Source organism: Rhinopithecus roxellana, chromosome 12 (genome assembly GCF_007565055.1).
Source record: "Rhinopithecus roxellana isolate Shanxi Qingling chromosome 12, ASM756505v1, whole genome shotgun sequence".
Classification (NCBI taxonomy): domain Eukaryota; kingdom Metazoa; phylum Chordata; class Mammalia; order Primates; family Cercopithecidae; genus Rhinopithecus; species Rhinopithecus roxellana.
Window position 1 is genome coordinate 107,153,738 of NC_044560.1, and position 16,473 is coordinate 107,170,210.

At 57.5% G+C, this 16,473-nt stretch overlaps 1 protein-coding gene across 4 annotated transcripts; it reads right to left on the reverse strand.

The window, feature by feature from the left end:
• Positions 1-2,473: 2,473 nt before the first annotated feature.
• Positions 2,474-15,981, reverse strand: BBC3 (BCL2 binding component 3). Of its 4 annotated transcripts, none has more exons than XM_030913345.1 (4): positions 13,938-14,208; positions 11,073-11,361; positions 9,470-9,660; positions 2,474-3,566 (listed from the first exon to the last, which is right to left on the reverse strand). In XM_030913345.1, the coding sequence occupies exons 2-4, from the start codon at positions 11,344-11,346 to the stop codon at positions 3,450-3,452; spliced, it is 582 nt and encodes a 193-aa protein (XP_030769205.1). In that variant the 5' UTR covers positions 11,347-11,361; positions 13,938-14,208; the 3' UTR covers positions 2,474-3,449. The 4 variants fall into 4 exon arrangements, 3 of the variants coding, with proteins under 3 accessions (XP_030769205.1, XP_030769206.1, XP_030769204.1); XM_030913346.1 differs by lacking the exon at positions 13,938-14,208 and adding an exon at positions 13,335-13,396; XM_030913344.1 differs by lacking the exon at positions 13,938-14,208 and adding an exon at positions 13,233-13,255.
• Between the last annotated feature and the right edge of the window lie 492 nt (positions 15,982-16,473).

A 16,473-nucleotide genomic window follows, 5' to 3' on the forward strand; every position in this document is an offset into this window, starting at 1 on the left:
CCATTCCTGTGAAAACTCACTTCCGTGGTCATGGCATTAGTGCATTTCTGAGAGCAGAGCCCTGGTGACCTAATTACCTCTTGAATGTCTCACTTCTAAAATCTGTAGCACTGCGGATTAAATTTCCAACCCAAGAACTTTAGGGAACTCATTCATATCACAGCACACGGTTTTATCAAATACCTCTCCAAAGTGATTGTTCCCGGTTACCACACCCTGGCCATCCAGATGGGCCATTTCCCCTAGCGTCCCTTTAGCAGCAAGGATAGTTGGGAAGGGGTGGATCTGGGATTGAACCTGTGTCTGTAAATATTATATAATTATATACCCTGCTTCAGAGTCCCCCTTTGTTGCCCTGGAATGCAGTGGTATGATCATAGCTCACTGTAGCCTCCAACTCCTGGGCTCAAGCTATGATCCTCCTGCCTCAGCCCCCTGAGTAGTGGGTACTATAGGCATGTGCCACTATGCCTAGCGAATTAAAAAAAGTGTTTGTGTGTGGAGATGAAGTCTTGCTATGTTTCCAGGCTGTTCTTGAACTCTGCAAGTGATCCTCCCACCTCAGCCTCCCAAAGTGCTGGGATTACAGGTGTGAGCCACCACACCTGGCCTATACCTTGCTTCTCTCTTTTCTTCTTTCTTTTTTTCTGGAGACAGAGTCTCCCTCTGTCACCCAGGCTGGAGTACGGTGGCATCATCTCGGCTCACTTGCAACCTCCACTTCCTGAGTTCAAGGGATTCTGCTGTCTCAGCCTCTTGAGTAGCTGGGATTACAGGCGTGCATCGCCACGCCTGGCTGATTTTTGCTTTTTTTTTTTTTTTTTTTTTTTTTTTTTTTTTTTTTGAGACGGAGTCTCGCCCTGTCGCCCAGGCTGGGGTGCAGTGGCTGGATCTCAGCTCACTGCAAGCTCCGCCTCCCGGGTTCCCGCCATTCTCCTGCCTCAGCCTCCCGAGTAGCTGGGACTACAGGCGCCCGCCACCTCGCCCCACTAGTTTTTTGTATTTTTTTTTTTAGTAGAGACGGGGTTTCACCGTGTTAGCCAGGATGGTCTCGATCTCCTGACCTCGTGATCCGCCCGTCTCGGCCTCCCAAAGTGCTGAGATTACAGGCTTGAGCCACCGCGCCCGGCCTAATTTTTGCATTTTTAGTAGAGACAGGGTTTCACCATGTTGGCCAGGCTGGTCTAGAACTCCTGATCTTTGCCCACCTTGGCCTCCCAAAGTGTTGGGATTATGACCCCCCCCCCCCCCCTCCCTCCCTCCCTCCCTCCCTCCCTCCCTCCTTCCTTCCTTCCTTCCTTCCTTCCTTCCTTCCTTCCTTCCTTCCTTCCTTCCAGACAGGGTCTTGCTCTGTCACCTAGGCTGGAATGCAATGGCACAATCTTGGCTCGCTGCAACCTCCACCTCCGGGGTTCAAGCAATTCTCCTGCTTCAGTCTCTTGAGTAGCTGGGATTACAGACACTCACCCCCACGCTCAGCTGATTTTTGTCTCGATCTCCTGACCTCAGGTGATCTGCCCACCTCCCTGTTTCTCATTGAGGTCTCTGTCACTCAGTTATTAGTACAGGGAAAGGGCTCAAGGACAGTGTGTGGCCGTGGCCATTTGCAGAAGATGGCAGTAGGAGCGACCCTTTCTACATTTACTCAACACAGCTGCTTATGCCCAGCCTGGTTAGGCCTCAGGGCAGTGTGCGGGGACTCACTGTGATCTTAGCTCCAAGTGCTCCTCCAGCTGGAGAGGCAGCCTACGGCTGATCACAGTGCAAGGCCAGATGTCCCTTTCTGTCTCTGTGAGGGTAGAGATGATGTCTGTCTCATGACTCTATCCCCAGCACTTGTCACAGTGGTGCCTCTGAATATGTTACGGGTCATTCACTCATCCATTACATATCAAGTGCCCTTACAACATACTTTATCCACTGGGGACAAAGTGAGGATAAAGCAACAAAGAACCCCTACCCTTTTGGGGACTTCACTGTTTGTTTTTGAGACAGGATCTCACCCTGTCACCCAAGCTTGAGTGCAGTGGCTTGATCATAGCTCACTGCAGCCTCCAACTCCTGGGCTCAAGTGATCCTCCTGCCTCAGTCTCCTGAGTAGCTGGGACTACAGACGCACACCACTATGCCTGGCTAATTGTTTTCTTTTTGTCGAGACAGGGTTTCACTGTGTTGCCCAGGCTGGTCTTGAACTCCTGGGTTCAAGAGATCCACCCATCTCAGCCTCTCAAGGTGCTGGGATTACAGGCATGACCCATGGCACCAGGCCGAGCTTCACTTTTACCAGGAATGGGGATGATGAAGGCTGGGAGTGTCCCAGTCTGGCAGAGCCCAGGCCCCTTAGCCTTTCTTCTGATAGAGCCACAACTGCCAGGGCCCGCCTCTCCCGCCCACTCACAAGCAGGGCTCACAGAGCCTCCGATTAGAAGACCTCGCCAAGGCCACGCTGCAGGGAAGGCAAGCAGAAAGAGTATCCACTGTTCCAATCTGATTTTATTGAAAAGGAAACATACAAAAATCATGTACAAAAAAAATTAACCAAACATGTACAGAAAATTCATTCCGGTATCTACAGCAGCGCATATACAGTATCTTACAGGCTGGGCCATCCCTCCCCACTCCCAGACTCCTCCCTCTTCTGAGATTTCCCCCCCTCCCTGACTCCCCATCTTCCCCCCAGCGCTTGGCCCTGGGGACTAAGGCTGGGGCAGCTTCAGCCAAAATCTCCCACCCCCCAAATGAATGCCAGTGGTCACACGTGCTCTCTCTAAACCTATGCAATGGGATTGATGGGGCAGGGGGCGGTTGTGGGCAGAGCACAGGATTCACAGTCTGGGCCCCTCCTGGCCACCACCGCATGAAGGTGAGGCAGGCACGCCCACCACCCGCCGGCTGGCTCAGGGAAGATGGCTGGGCACCTGGCTGGAGCAACCGGCAGACGCGCCCCACTCTCTGGCTCCAGGAGGCTAGTGGTCACGTTTGGCTCATTTGCTCTTCACGGGCCCCCTCCCAGGAGGAGGGGGGGAAGCACCAGGGGCCTGAGGCCAGGCCCAGAGTGAAGGAGCACCGAGAGGAGAGCCCCCCTCAGTGTCACCCCTGCAGCTGGAACGGGCACCAATACAACAGCCTTTCCTGAGATGGTGGTGGGCGGCAGAGGCGGGCGGCTCAGTCCCCACCCCCTTGGTCACCGCCGCCTTCCGATGCTGAGTCCATCAGCCCTCCCTCCCCTGGCTTCTTGGCCAGGGACCCAGGAGTCCGCATCTCTGTCAGTGCACCCCAGGCTGGGCTGGGGCTGGAGTGGCTGCCCCGGCCCGCCCCCGGGATAGGCAGGGCTGGGAGTCCAGTATGCTACATGGTGCAGAGAAAGTCCCCCGCGCTGGCCAGGGTGTCAGGAGGTGGGAGGGGCCTGCCCCCCGAGTCCCTGACGTCCACCGGGCGGGTGCAGGCACCTAATTGGGCTCCATTTCGGGGGCTCTGTGGCCCCTGGGTAAGGGCAGGAGTCCCATAATGAGATTGTACAGGACCCTCCAGGGCGAGGGGCGGTGTCGCTGCTGCTCCTCTTGTCTCTGGGGAAAAGAGAGAGACCGGGCAGTTAGCAGGGGACTGAGTATGGTGATGGGACAGGGGATGGTCAGCTCCAGCAGTGAGGCGACAGTCTCGCCCACCCTATTCCAGCTCCTCCCCGCACCTGGGCTAATGTCCATGTCTTGGAGGTCACATCCTCATCCAGGACCTGAGACCAGGAGGCAGAGGACAAACACGGAATGTCTTCAGCAGAGAGCTGGGCACCAAGCGAGTGTGTGGCACATGTGAGCTGTGACCGCCCCAGCCCTGTTGTACATTTAGGAGACACATCCCACAAGGGGCTGAAGGACGGACTGCAGCCCATCCTGCCCCTCCCTGCAGGGCCGGCAACATGAGGAGAAAGGAGCAGGGTGCCCACAGTCTTGGCAGTTCTAGAACAATCTGTGGAAGGAGGAGAACTGGGAAGAGTTCACCCCCCATTGCAAAGGCTTCAAAAGAAGCACCTCAGGCCGGGCACGGTGGCTCACGCCTGTAATACCAGCACTTTGGGAGGCCGACACGGGCGGATCACGAGGTCAGGAGATCAAGACCATCCTGGCTAACACAGTGAAACCCCGTCTCTACTAAAAATACAAAAGGCCGGGCGCGGTGGCTCAAGCCTGTAATCCCAGCACTTTGGGAGGCCGAGACGGGCGGATCACGAGTCAGGAGATCGAGACCATCCTGGCTAATACGGTGAAACCCCGTCTCTACTAAAAACACACAAAAAAAAAAAAAAAAAAGCCGGGCGCGGTGGCGGGCGCCTGTAGTCCCGGCTACTCGGAGGCTGAGGCGGGAGAATGGCGGGAACCCGGCAGGCGGAGCTTGCAGTGAGCCGAGATCGCGCCACTGCACTCCAGCCTGGGCGACACAGCGAGACTCCGTCTCAAAAAAAAAAAAAAAAAAAAAAAACAAAAAACTAGCCGGGCGAGGTGGCGGGCGCCTGTAGTCCCAGCTACTCGGGAGGCTGAGGCAGGAGAATGGCGGGAACCCGGGAGGCGGAGCTTGCAGTGAGCCCAGATCGCGCCACTGCACTCCAGCCCGGGCGACAGAGCAAGACTCCGTCTCAAAAAAAAAAAAAAAAAAAAAGAAGCACCTCTAAGCAATGCTGAATGAAACCCCTGCCCTCTCTCCAGTGGCAGGGTGAAAACAAGGTGGTCTCTAGGACCCTCTCAGCTCCAACATGCTAGGAAGTGGGAAGGCAGGAGGCTAAGTCCTAGGAAAGGCTCCCGACTGGTAAAAATTAAAGGCAATACTAAAAAGTGTACGGAGGCCCAGCGCGGTGTCTTATACCTGTAACCCCAGCACTTTGAGAGGCCAAGGTGGGAGATCACCTAAGGTCAGGAGTTTGAGACCAGCATGGCCAACATGGTGGAACCCTGTCTCTATTAAAAATACAGGCTGGTGGCTCAAGCCTGTAATCCCAGCACTTTGGGAGGCCGAGACGGGCGGATCACGAGGTCAGGAGATCGAGACCATCCTGGCTAACACAGTGAAACCCCGTCTCTACTAAAAATACAAAAACTAGCCGGGCGAGGTGGCGGGCGCCTGTAGTCCCAGCTACTCGGGAGGCTGAGGCGGGAGAATGGCGCAAACCCGGGAGGCGGAGCTTGCAGTGAGCTGAGATCGGGCCACTGCACTCCAGTCCGGGCGACAGAGCGAGACTCCGCCTCAAAAAAAAAAAAAAAAAATAAAAAAAAAATAAAAAATAAAAATACAGGCTGGGTGTGGTGGCTCATGCCTGCAATTGCAGCACTTTGGGAGGCTGAGGCGGGTAGATCACGAGGTCAGGAGATTGAGACCATCCTGGTTAACACAGTGAAACCCCGTCTCTACTAAAAATACAAAAAAAATAGCCAGGCATGGTGGCAAGCGCCTGTAGTCCCAGCTACTCAGGAGACTGAGGCAGGAGAATGGCGTGAACCCAGGAGGCGGAGCTTGCAGTGAGCCGAGAGCACGCCACTGCACTCCAGCCTGGGCGACAGAGCAAGACTACGTCTCAAAAAAAAAAAAATGGCTGGGCAAGGTGGCTCATGTCTGTAATCCCAGCAATTTGGAAGGCCAAGGCAGGTGGATCACCTGAGGTCAGGAGTTCAAGACCAGCCCGGCCAACATGGGGAAACCCCATCTCTACTAAAACAACAAAAACTAGCCGGGTATGGTGGCACGCACCTGTAGTCCTAGTTACTTGGGAGGCCAAGGCAGGAGAATTGCTTGAATCCGGGAGGCGGAGGTTGCAGTGAGCTGAGATTGCACCACTGCACTCCAGCCTGGGCGACAGAGCAAGGCTCTGTCTCAAAAAACAAAACAAAAAAGCGTACAGAGAGCTGCAGTCCTCTGCCACTCCCTGTAGCTCCACAGGCAGGCTCTGTGCTAAGTGGGGACCACCTAACCTCCTCCCCTTCAGGTGCTGGGGAAGGAGAAACTCACTTTACAGAAGGTTAAATGATCCTCATCTTCCTCATGTTACCTGGCAGTGAGTTGCCTGGTACCAGACCAGTCTCCTCAACACTCACTAGCAACTCTTGGAGCCGGGATATGGTGGCAAAGGGGGCACATCGGATTGGCATAAGTTATAAAACCCACCACTGTCAAACTGCTGTGGGTGCCACCTGGTGAGCAAGCTAGCAATCACCTAGTAAGGTGGATGGTGGGCAGACCACCCAGGTACCTACTCTAGAAACACAAGAGCACACCTGGAAATATGCATGTGTAGGAGAGGAAAAAAAGCCATAAATAATGGCCGGGCACAGTGGCTCACGCCTGTAATCCCAGCACTTTGTGAGGCCAAGGTGGGTGGATCACCTGAGGTTGGGAGTTCAAGATCAGCCTGGTCAACACAGTGAAACCCTGTCTCTACTAAAAATACAAAAATTAGCCAGGCATGGTGGAGGGCGTCTGTAACCTCAGCTACTTGGGAGGCTGAGGCAGGAGAATCGCTTGAACCCGGGAGGTGGAGGTTTCCATGGGCCAAGATCGTGCCATTGCACTCCATCCTGGGCAACAAGAGCGAAGCTCTGTCTTTTTTTTTTTTTTTTTTTTTTTTTTGTTGAGACGGAGTCTCACTCTGTCGCCCGGGCTGGAGTGCAGTGGCCGGATCTCAGCTCACTGCAAGCTCCGCCTCCCGGGTTCACGCCATTCTCCTGCCTCAGCCTCCCGAGTAGCTGGGACTACAGGCGCCCGCCACCGCGCCCGGCTAGTTTTTTTTTTTGTATTTTTTAGTAGAGACGGGGTTTCACCGTGTTAGCCAGGATGGTCTCGATCTCCTGACCTCGTGATCCGCCCGTCTCGGCCTCCCAAAGTGCTGGGATTACAGGCTTGAGCCACTGCGCCCGGCCGAAGCTCTGTCTTAAAAAAAAAAAAAAAAAAAAAAGCCAATAAATAAAATCTGAAACATATTTAAAAATAGGCTGAGTGAGGTAGCTCAGGCCCATAATTCCAGCACTTTGGGAGTCCGAGGCAGGAGATCACTTGAGGCCAGGAGTTTGAGACCAGCCTCGGTAACGCAGAAATACCTGATCTCTATAAAAAATAAAATAAAATAAAAATTAGCCAGGCATGGTGGACCTGCCTGTGGTCCCAGCTACTTGGGAGGCTGAGATGGGAGGATCCCTTAAACCCAGGAGTTAGAGGCTGCAGGGAGCTGTGATTGAACCACTGCACTCCAGCCTGGGAGACAAAGTAAAACCCCGTCTCTAAACATAAAATAAAAATACATATCTATCCTAAATATCCATCAATGAGAAAATGAATAAGGATACTATGTTTATCCAACAGAATACTATGTAGCAGTGAAAATGGCTTTTTTTTTTTTTGAGACAGAGTCTCATTCTGTCCTTCAGGCTAGAGTGCAGTGGCTTGATCTCGTGATCTCGGCTCACTGCAACCTCCAGACCTCCACCTCCTGGGTTCAAGAGATTCTCCTGCCTCAGTCTCCCAAGTAGCTGGGATTACTGGTGTGCCACCATGCTCAGCTAATTTTTCTTTTCTTTCTTTCTTTTTTTTTTTTTTGAGACGGAGTCTCGCTTTGTAGCCCGGGGCTGGAGTGCAGTGGCCAGATCTCAGCTCACTGCAAGCTCCGCCTCCCGGGTTTACGCCATTCTCCTGCCTCGGCCAATGGGACTACAGGTGCCCGCCACATCGCCCGGCTAGTTTTTTTTGTACTTTTTTAGTAGAGACGGGGTTTCACCGTTTTAGCCAGGATGGTGTCGATCTCCTGACCTCGTGATCCACCTGTCTCGGCCTCCCAAAGTGCTGGGATTACAGGCTTGAGCCACCGCGCCCGGCCTTTTCTTTTTTTTTTTTAAGACGGATTTTTGCTCTTGTTGCCCAGGCTGGAGTGCAATGGCGCTATCTCGGTTCACCGCAACCCCCGCCTCCCAGTTTCAAGCAATTATCCTGCCTCAGCCTCCTCAGTAGCTGAGATTACAGGCCTGCGCCACCACACCCAGCTAATTTTGTATTTTTAGTAGAGACGGGGTTTCTTCATGTTGGTCAGGCTCCCCTCAAACTCCCGACCTCAGGTGATCCGCCCTCCTCAACCTCCCAAAGTGCTGGGATTACAGGTGTGAGCCACCGTGCCTGGGCTTAATTTTTGTATTGTTAGTAGAGACGAGGTTTCGCCATGTTGGTGAGACTGGTCTCGAACTCCCACCCTCAAGTGGTCCGCTTGCCTCCGCCTCCCAAAGGGCTGGGATTACAGGCGTGGGCCACTGCATTGTTTCTTTCTTGTGATGGTCTTGTTCTGTCTCCCAGGCTGGAGTTAAGCGGCCCTCCATGGCTCACTGCAGCCTCGACTTCCCTGGCTCAAGGGACCCTTTCACCCCAGCCTCCCGAGTAGCTGGGACTGCAGGCTGGCGCCACCACACCCGGCTAATTTTTTTATTTTTTGTAGCAACAGGGGTCTCATTATGTGGCCCAGGCTGGTCTAGAACTCCTGGGCTAAAGCGTCCTTCCAACTCCGCCTCCCAAAGTGCTGGGATTAAAGGCGTGAGCCACCGAGCCTGGCTGAACATATGGTGAATCTGAAGCCTAATATTGAGGGAAAAACGAATTCTGGGGAGGAACAAAAACTATGTCATGTAGGCTAAGCTAAGACTGTCCCATGATTCTAAGCCCTGGTTCTGGCCTGGTAAAGATGGAGTAAAAGCAACACCTGCAGGGGTTGAGAGAGGCCAACTTGAGAGATTTCCTTTGGATGCAGGAAGGGGGAAGGGATGGGGAGAGTGAGGAGCTTCACCACATGCGTTTCTGCGGTTTTGTTTGGTTTGTTAATAAGCAATGCGAGTGTAATGTTCAGACTGAACAGAGCTGGCTAGTGGGCGCACGATGTTTGTGATTTCCCATTCTCTGCTGTGGGCTTCGAATATCTGTTTTAAAAAATCGGGGCCGTGCCAGGGGATGGGGGCGGGGCCTCCCGCGGGGCGGGGCTCCGAGCCCTCCCTTGCAGTCCTCAGCCCGCCCCGGCTGTCCCCGGCACGCCCCGGCGCCCGGGAAGCTGTGTGGCGCTGCGGGCCGCGCGAGAGGGACGGCAGGGGGCGGGCGCGGCGCGGCTGCTGACTCACCAGCTATAAATAGCCCGGGATATATGAGCCGCGCCGCCCAGCGACGCCCTCAGTCCCCGCGGCCGCGGGCCACGGGCGCGCAGCTAGTCTCCGCGGCGGCCTAGTTCCCGGCCCTGGCCCTGGCCCTGGCTCGGGCTCCGACTATGCCAGCCGCGGCGCGGAGTCCCTGGGCGCCTCTGCGGGCGCGCGATCCCCCCCACCCACTCACCCCCCACCTGCCTGTCCGCGGAGCGACCCAGCCGCGCAGGGCAGCAGCTGCCGCACATCTGGCGGGGGCCGCCTGCCGCCCCCTCCTCCGGCGGGAAGTCCCACCTGCCGTCCACCCCACCCCCAGCACTCACCCGCCGCTCGTACTGCGCGTTGAGGTCGTCCGCCATCCGCCGCAGCTGGGCCCCGATCTCCCGGGCCCACTGTTCCTCCTCCCCGCGGACTCCCGGGGCCGCCTGGGTGGGACCGCCCGCCAGGGCCCCCGGGGCGCTGGGCACCGGCGACTCCAGGTGCTGCTCCGCCAGCGAGAGCGAGGGCTGAGGACCTTGGAGAGGTAGAGGGGCGCGGTCAGCACCCACTACCCCTCCAGGCCTCGAAGTGTACGGGCCCGCTTCCCTCTTTCCCAGCTACTGCTCCCCGACTCATTTCTAGTGATCCCTTCGCCCCGTCTTAGAGTCAATTTCTCAGCTTTTCCTCCCCAGGCACCAGAAAGCAAAAAGGACCTGGGGACGCCGCTCTGGGGTCACCTGTCTGGCCAGCTACGTCCCCACGACCCTTGTCAGTGTGGAAGGTAGACGGCTAGACAGGTGACCCCGGGGGTGGTCAGGCTTAACGACCTCTATTTCCCAACGGGGCCACATCTTGCCTGTTCCATGTGACAGGCGGGGAAACTGAGGCCCGCCCGTAGGGACTATCCCAAGGTCACACAGGGATACAGCGACTGAACCCCACCCAGATCACAAGCCTCAGGTCTCCTGCCCTCTCCTGTCCAACCACAGGGAAGCCACACCTCCGGATGTGGCAGAGGCCTAGAGACCAGAAGGCCAGAGACTGGCAGCTTCAGAGCGCGGGCCTGGGGGCTGGGACGCGGGAGATGCCTTCCTGCCCCACCCCCTTCTGAGCGCCCTAGGAGGCTCCTGCCCTCCCGTCCCACCAGATCCTGGTCTGAGGGTTCCCTAAGGCCTACAACCAGGGCCTCAGTTTCCACATCTATGACCTTGGCCTTGAAATCGGTGTCCCCTTCCAGGGCTTCCAGGAACTGAGCTAGGGAAGTTTTCTCTTTCCTTGCTCCCCTTGGGCTGCCGGGACAGGATGGGGGATGGGAAACCAGGACTCACTTTCCTGGGCTACAGCGCCTGCCGGCAGGGATGGGGGGCTCCCCGGGCACCACAGGGTTAACAGCCCATCAGGCAGGGGACCTTTAACCCTTCCCTCCCCAAGACTCCCTCCCTCCCCGAGGGGACTTTCCCAACACAATGGCCCCTCCCCCTCTCCTTCCTCCGCCGGGACTGCGGAGAGGGCCAATCCTGGCCAAAGAGATGCAAATAAAGGCAAAAGGCCCCTCGACCCCTCCCCAGAGCCCAGAGTTGACAGTCCTCCCGCTCGGCCCACACTCCCTGCAACAAGAATCCTCCAGGGGGTCTAGGGGACCCAGACTGGGGGAGGGCAGCTCGGATGCAGCTGTTGCCCCAGGCCCGGAAGAGACAGTGGGCTGCAATTCGGGGACTGCAGTCAGATTCCAGGAGGGACTTCCCACTTGACCTCCCCCTCCACCCCCAGCCTCCGTCTTCCTGCTTCTTTCAACACAAAGACCACATTGGCCACACCCTCCCAGTGGCCCGGCCGGGCTCGCCACTTCCCCCCCACCCCGTCCTCTCCCACTTCTCCAGTTCCTCCGAGTCTCAGGTCCTCTCTCTACCCGACTCCTATCACCCCGGGGGCGGGGCGGGCACTCACCGTCCGGGCGTGGGCCTCGGGGCCGGCTGCGGGGACCCCCAGGCCAGCGGGGGCCCCCCAGGGCGGCGGTGACGGCGGGTGGGGCGGTGGGGGCGCAGAGGTAGGCAGCGGGCAGCAGGGCGGGGGCAGCGGGGGCGGCAGCCAGGCCGGGCTCGCAGAGGCCGCAGGACACTGCCGAGGGCACCAGGCGGCCGAGCGGGAAGGGGCGCGGGCCGTCGCGGGCCAGGCCCTCTACGGGCTCCGGGGAGCTGCCCTCCTGGCGTGCGCGGGCCATGGCGCTCCCTGGGGCCTGCGGGACACGGGAGGAGGAGCAGGTCAGCAGAGAAGTCCAGGACCCACTGTACCTCCAGTCTACCCGGGGTCAGGACCCAGATGGAGAAGAGTGGAGGTGTGTGTGCATGCGGAGGGGGTGATGGCCCCACAGAGACACGCCCAACCAGGGGATGACACCACCGGGTCCTGGCTGGTCTGGAGAGCCTCCTGGTGCGTACGGTGATGGGCACACAGGAGGGACAGGGAGCACAGGATGGCTCTCACAGCAAAGACACGGCTCACACAGGATGGATGGAGGGGTCTAGCAGGTGTGTGTATGAGGGCTGTGACAGTCCCACAACACAAACTCACTCCACTGGGGACTCACAGCATGGGCTGGTGGGGACAACTTTCCCAACACAGCGACGGGCACACAGGGAGGGCAGCGGGGCACACAGGGAGGGCAGCGAGGCACAAGGAGGCCCCCACAGCACACACACAAGGACTCACACGGGACTGGCCAGCCTGACCACCCACCCCACCTCCCACTTGCACACAAACACTGAGATGGCCCCAGTCTCAGACATCACTACTCAGTACACACAACATACACACATACATACACCCCGACCAAAGCAGGAGCATCCAGACAGACCATCACAAGCACTCGACGTACTGCGCACACTGGCTGGCACAACCCATCCCCACACACACATCCAAACTGTCAAAGTCTCACACACTGACCCACTGTTGATATGCCCAGGGGCACATGCAAACACAATGCAGCCATTGCAAACACAAACACACACAAGCTAGGCACTGCCTCAGTTCCCAAACATGCCCCTCTCCACACACACACACTCACTCCAGAGATAAGACCGGCACACCTCTGGACTCACATATCAACACAAAACAGACACCCATGGACACACATACATCAACACCCCCAAAACACACCCACATGTCACCAACTCTCAGGACACACGTAAATCAGGCACACACAGATGCATGCCATCAGACCTCAACACACCACCAGACACACGGGCTACGACCAGCAGACACCAACCCACCGTCCTCATGCAGCCCTGAAACACCATCACCAACTGTCAGCAACACACACACACACACACACACACACACACACACACACACACCCTACAGCTAACTCTAATCCCACACAGCCCAGCAGCACACACACCTAGCGCACCCACAGAAAACACTGGTCTCACGTGACTGACATAAACACTACACACACGCAGCCCACATGACACACATGAGCCAGCCGATCACAGTGACAAGCCCCTCAGACCCAACACACACACGCATACACTACACACACACACACACACACACACACACACAGAGGCTCAGACACAACCCCATCCAGAGGCTGCCAGGAACACCCACCGTCTACACTGTATAGACCCCACAGATCCTGGGCCCTCAAATCGCAGACTCTGAAGCCAGACACACAAGCCAAACCCAGACTGAAACAACCCCCCACCACACACACACACACACACACCTGAGAACTCACACAGACACCTGGACAGAAAACAAGACATTTGCATTTAGCAGGCGCAGCATCACAAACGCTGGGCAAAGACCTACATGCCCCGGAGATACAGAGAGACGGCCTCAGCCAAGACAGAAACACACAGGCAAGACACAAGCACACACACCGCACGCTCGGGCAAGACACACACATAAACACACAAACAGCTCACTCCAGCAACACACACACACTACAACCTCCACACCCCAGCACACGCAGGCAACAGACCCCCACTATCACCCCAAAACAGCACACACAGACAACTCTCACCGAGAACACACACGCAGGTCCACCCACCCCACAGGCAGGGCACCCACAGATAGAACCCCACACAAACAGGCGCGGGGACTCACGCAGACACCCCGACGGGTCAGAAACCCCAACATTCCTCCGGATCGACACCACCACTCGCTGCAGAACCCAGCACAAACTCAGAGCCAGACACGCGCACACACCCAGGCGAGACACCTGCAGATCCACAACCCCGCACACGCGCGCTCCCACGGCGGTCCCAGACGCCCCCCTCCGCTGTCACAGCCCCCCCCCCCCCACCGCCGCCACGTGCGCCCGCCCCGCCCGCCAGGCGAGCGCGGGGCCAATAACCGGCTGTTGCTGGGGCGCAGCCCCCGCCCGCAGGAGCCGCAGACTCCACGGCCCGCGAGCCGCCCCCCGTCGCCGCCCCCAGCGGGCGCGCGCCCTGGGTGTGGCCGCCCCTCCGCCCCTCCCGGACTTTGGGGGCTGGGGCACCCCGGGGTCGACCCTCTTCCCCGGGGCCGCACTGGCCGCCAGGGGGCGCTGCCGAGCCCGCACCCCATTGTTTGTAAACAAACCCGCCAGACCGCCGAGGCACCTGTGCGCCCAGACCCGCGCCCCAACGCCGAGCCGCCTCTCACCCGGCGACCCCGGCCCAGGGTCCCTCGCAGGGTTTGGAGGGAGGCGCGGTGTGGGGAGGCAGGGCGCCCACACTGCTCTTCGCCTGCACTCCCGTCACCTCCTCCAGGGAGTCCACCCGGCCTGGCCGATCGCCGCCGGCGAGGAGTCGGGGCGCGCACACTCACCCCGGGGGCATGAACACGCCGGAGGGGGCGGCGGTGGGGGGCGGGCGGCTTCCTTCAGGAGGGCGCGCCCGCCAAGCGCCGCTCTCCGCGGCGGCTGTTGCTGGGGCTGTCGCTGCTGCTGCCGCTCTAACTGCAGTGGCGGCTGCTGTGGCTGTGGCTGCTGCCGCTCCCCGGGCCGCAAGCGCGTCCGCGTAGTGGCCGCCGCTGCTGGGATCGCTGGTGCCGCCGCCACCGCCAGGCGCCCGCTCGCATGTGGCTCGCGCCGCGTCTCAGGCCGCCCGGCGGATCCCGGGCCCGCTCCAAAGCCGCCCCGCCCCGCCCCGCCCCGCCCCCGCCCGTCGGGTCCCACGCCCCGCCCCCGCGTGACGCTACGGCCCCGCCCGCCCGCCGCGGACAAGTCGGGACTTGCAGGCGCGCGCCGCGCCCCCCCTACCTCCGAGCCGGGGGTTTCCCTGCAGCCGGGGACGGGGCAGGGCCTGGCCCAAGGCGAGGAGGACCCAGGCGCTGTGCGGCGGGGTGCAGGGAGATCGCCCAGACACCGGGACAGTCGGACACACACACTGACTGGGACCCACAGATCCACACCCCCAGGGATGCATACACAGACCGACCGACGGGCGTTCCAGGGTCCACCAAGTCATGTGCAGGCAGAGCCCAGAGGATGTACTCATGGACACAAGGCCACAGTCTCACAAATCCACACCATGGACAGGGGCATGAACACACACACTCACATACTGATGGGGCTAACACACACACCCAGACGCAAATGCACAGACTCACTAACAGGGTCCCCCGGACAAGCAGACGGACACAATGGCAGGGCCACACACAGTTGCACAAACACCCACATTGATGATCACACCTGGGCCCACAAACTGTGTTCACAAACAACCCTACCGAGCAGGCACCCACACCACATACACGGTGGTGCAACCGCACAGACAGAGGCGGAATGCTTATTTGGAAACACAAACTTGCTGATAGGCACAGGGGACACCCAGACACACACAGACACCTGTTACAGGGATACCTGGACACACAGCTAAATCCAAATCACACTCCAACAGGGACATACACAAATAAACTCACGCAATTTCACAGCTAACACATTAAAACTCTCAGAAACTGACATTTGCCCCACACGGTGGCTCACATTTGTAATCCCAGTACTTTGGGAAGCCAAGGTGCACAGATCGTCTGAGGTCAGGGATTCGAGACCAGCCTGACCAACATGGTGAAACCCCGTCTCTATTAAAAATACAAAATTAGCCAGGTGTGGTGACGCATGCCTGTAATCCCAGCCACTTGGGAGGCTGAGGCAGGAGAATTGCTTGAACCCGGGAGGCAGAGGCTGCAGTGAGCCGAGATCCTGCCATTGCATTCCAGCCTGGGCAACAAGAGCAAACTTGGTCTAAAAAAAAAAAAAGAGAGAAAAAAGAAAAAAGGAAAGAAACTGACATTCAGAGACACAGACCAAATCAGACATAGACGTAGAAGAAACTGACCACCGACACATGTCATGAAGTCACACCTGTGACAGCTTCTTGCTAACTGGTCCACTGACTGCACACACATCGGAGCATGCACACCTGGCCACACTCACCACAAATCTGGCAGGGGACCCACGTCGCAGAAGAAGCCCTGGGCACCTGGCATGGACATGCCCGGGCAGACCCCACGCCAAATTTTATCCTGTCTCAAAGCTTTCTATTCCCTTTCCTTTTTCACTTTCTCATTGTTACTTCCTGCCCTGCTCTGGTTCAGGGAGTTTTGTCCTTCCTTCTTCCAAAGCTGTGGACTCCTGTCTCCTCCTCTACACTTTCCATCCTTACCGGGTCTCACCCAATCACAATCGCCTCATCAGAATGAGTCACCTTCCAGTGCCTAGCATGGGGCTGGCTGAGAAAAGGTGTCAGACTTCTCAAACTTGACTGCCTCCAAGTACACACTCTTAGCTTCCCCAAGAGAAGCAGGTAATCTATATCTCACATGAAATTTCCCCATTTGAAGCATTGGGAACGCCTCAGCTTTCCTCTCTCTTTCGCTTTCCCTGATTATTCATTCTCCCTTCCTTCTTCCTGGTGTTTTCCAAACTGTGGTTCATGAGTAAACCATGGATTATGACATATGACATCACTTACATGGATCTTACTTTTTTTTTTTTTTTTGAGACAGAGTCTTGCTCTGTCGCCCAGGCTGGAGTGCAGTGGCACGATCTCGGCTCACTGCCACCTCCGCCTCCTGGGTTCAAGCAATTCTCCTGCCTCAGCCTCCTGAGTAGCTGGGACTACAGGTGTGCGCCACTACACCCAGATAATTTTTGTAGTATTGGTAGACACGCGGTTTCACCATATTGGCCAGGCTGGTCTTGAACTACTGACCTCAGGATCCGCCCGTCTTGGCCTCTCAAAGTGCTGGGATTACAGGCATGAGCCTCCGCACTTAGCTTTTTTTTTTTTTTTGGATAAAAGATTCACTCTGTGGCCCAGACTGGAGTGTAGTGGCACGATAGATAGTCTTGTGGTACAATAGC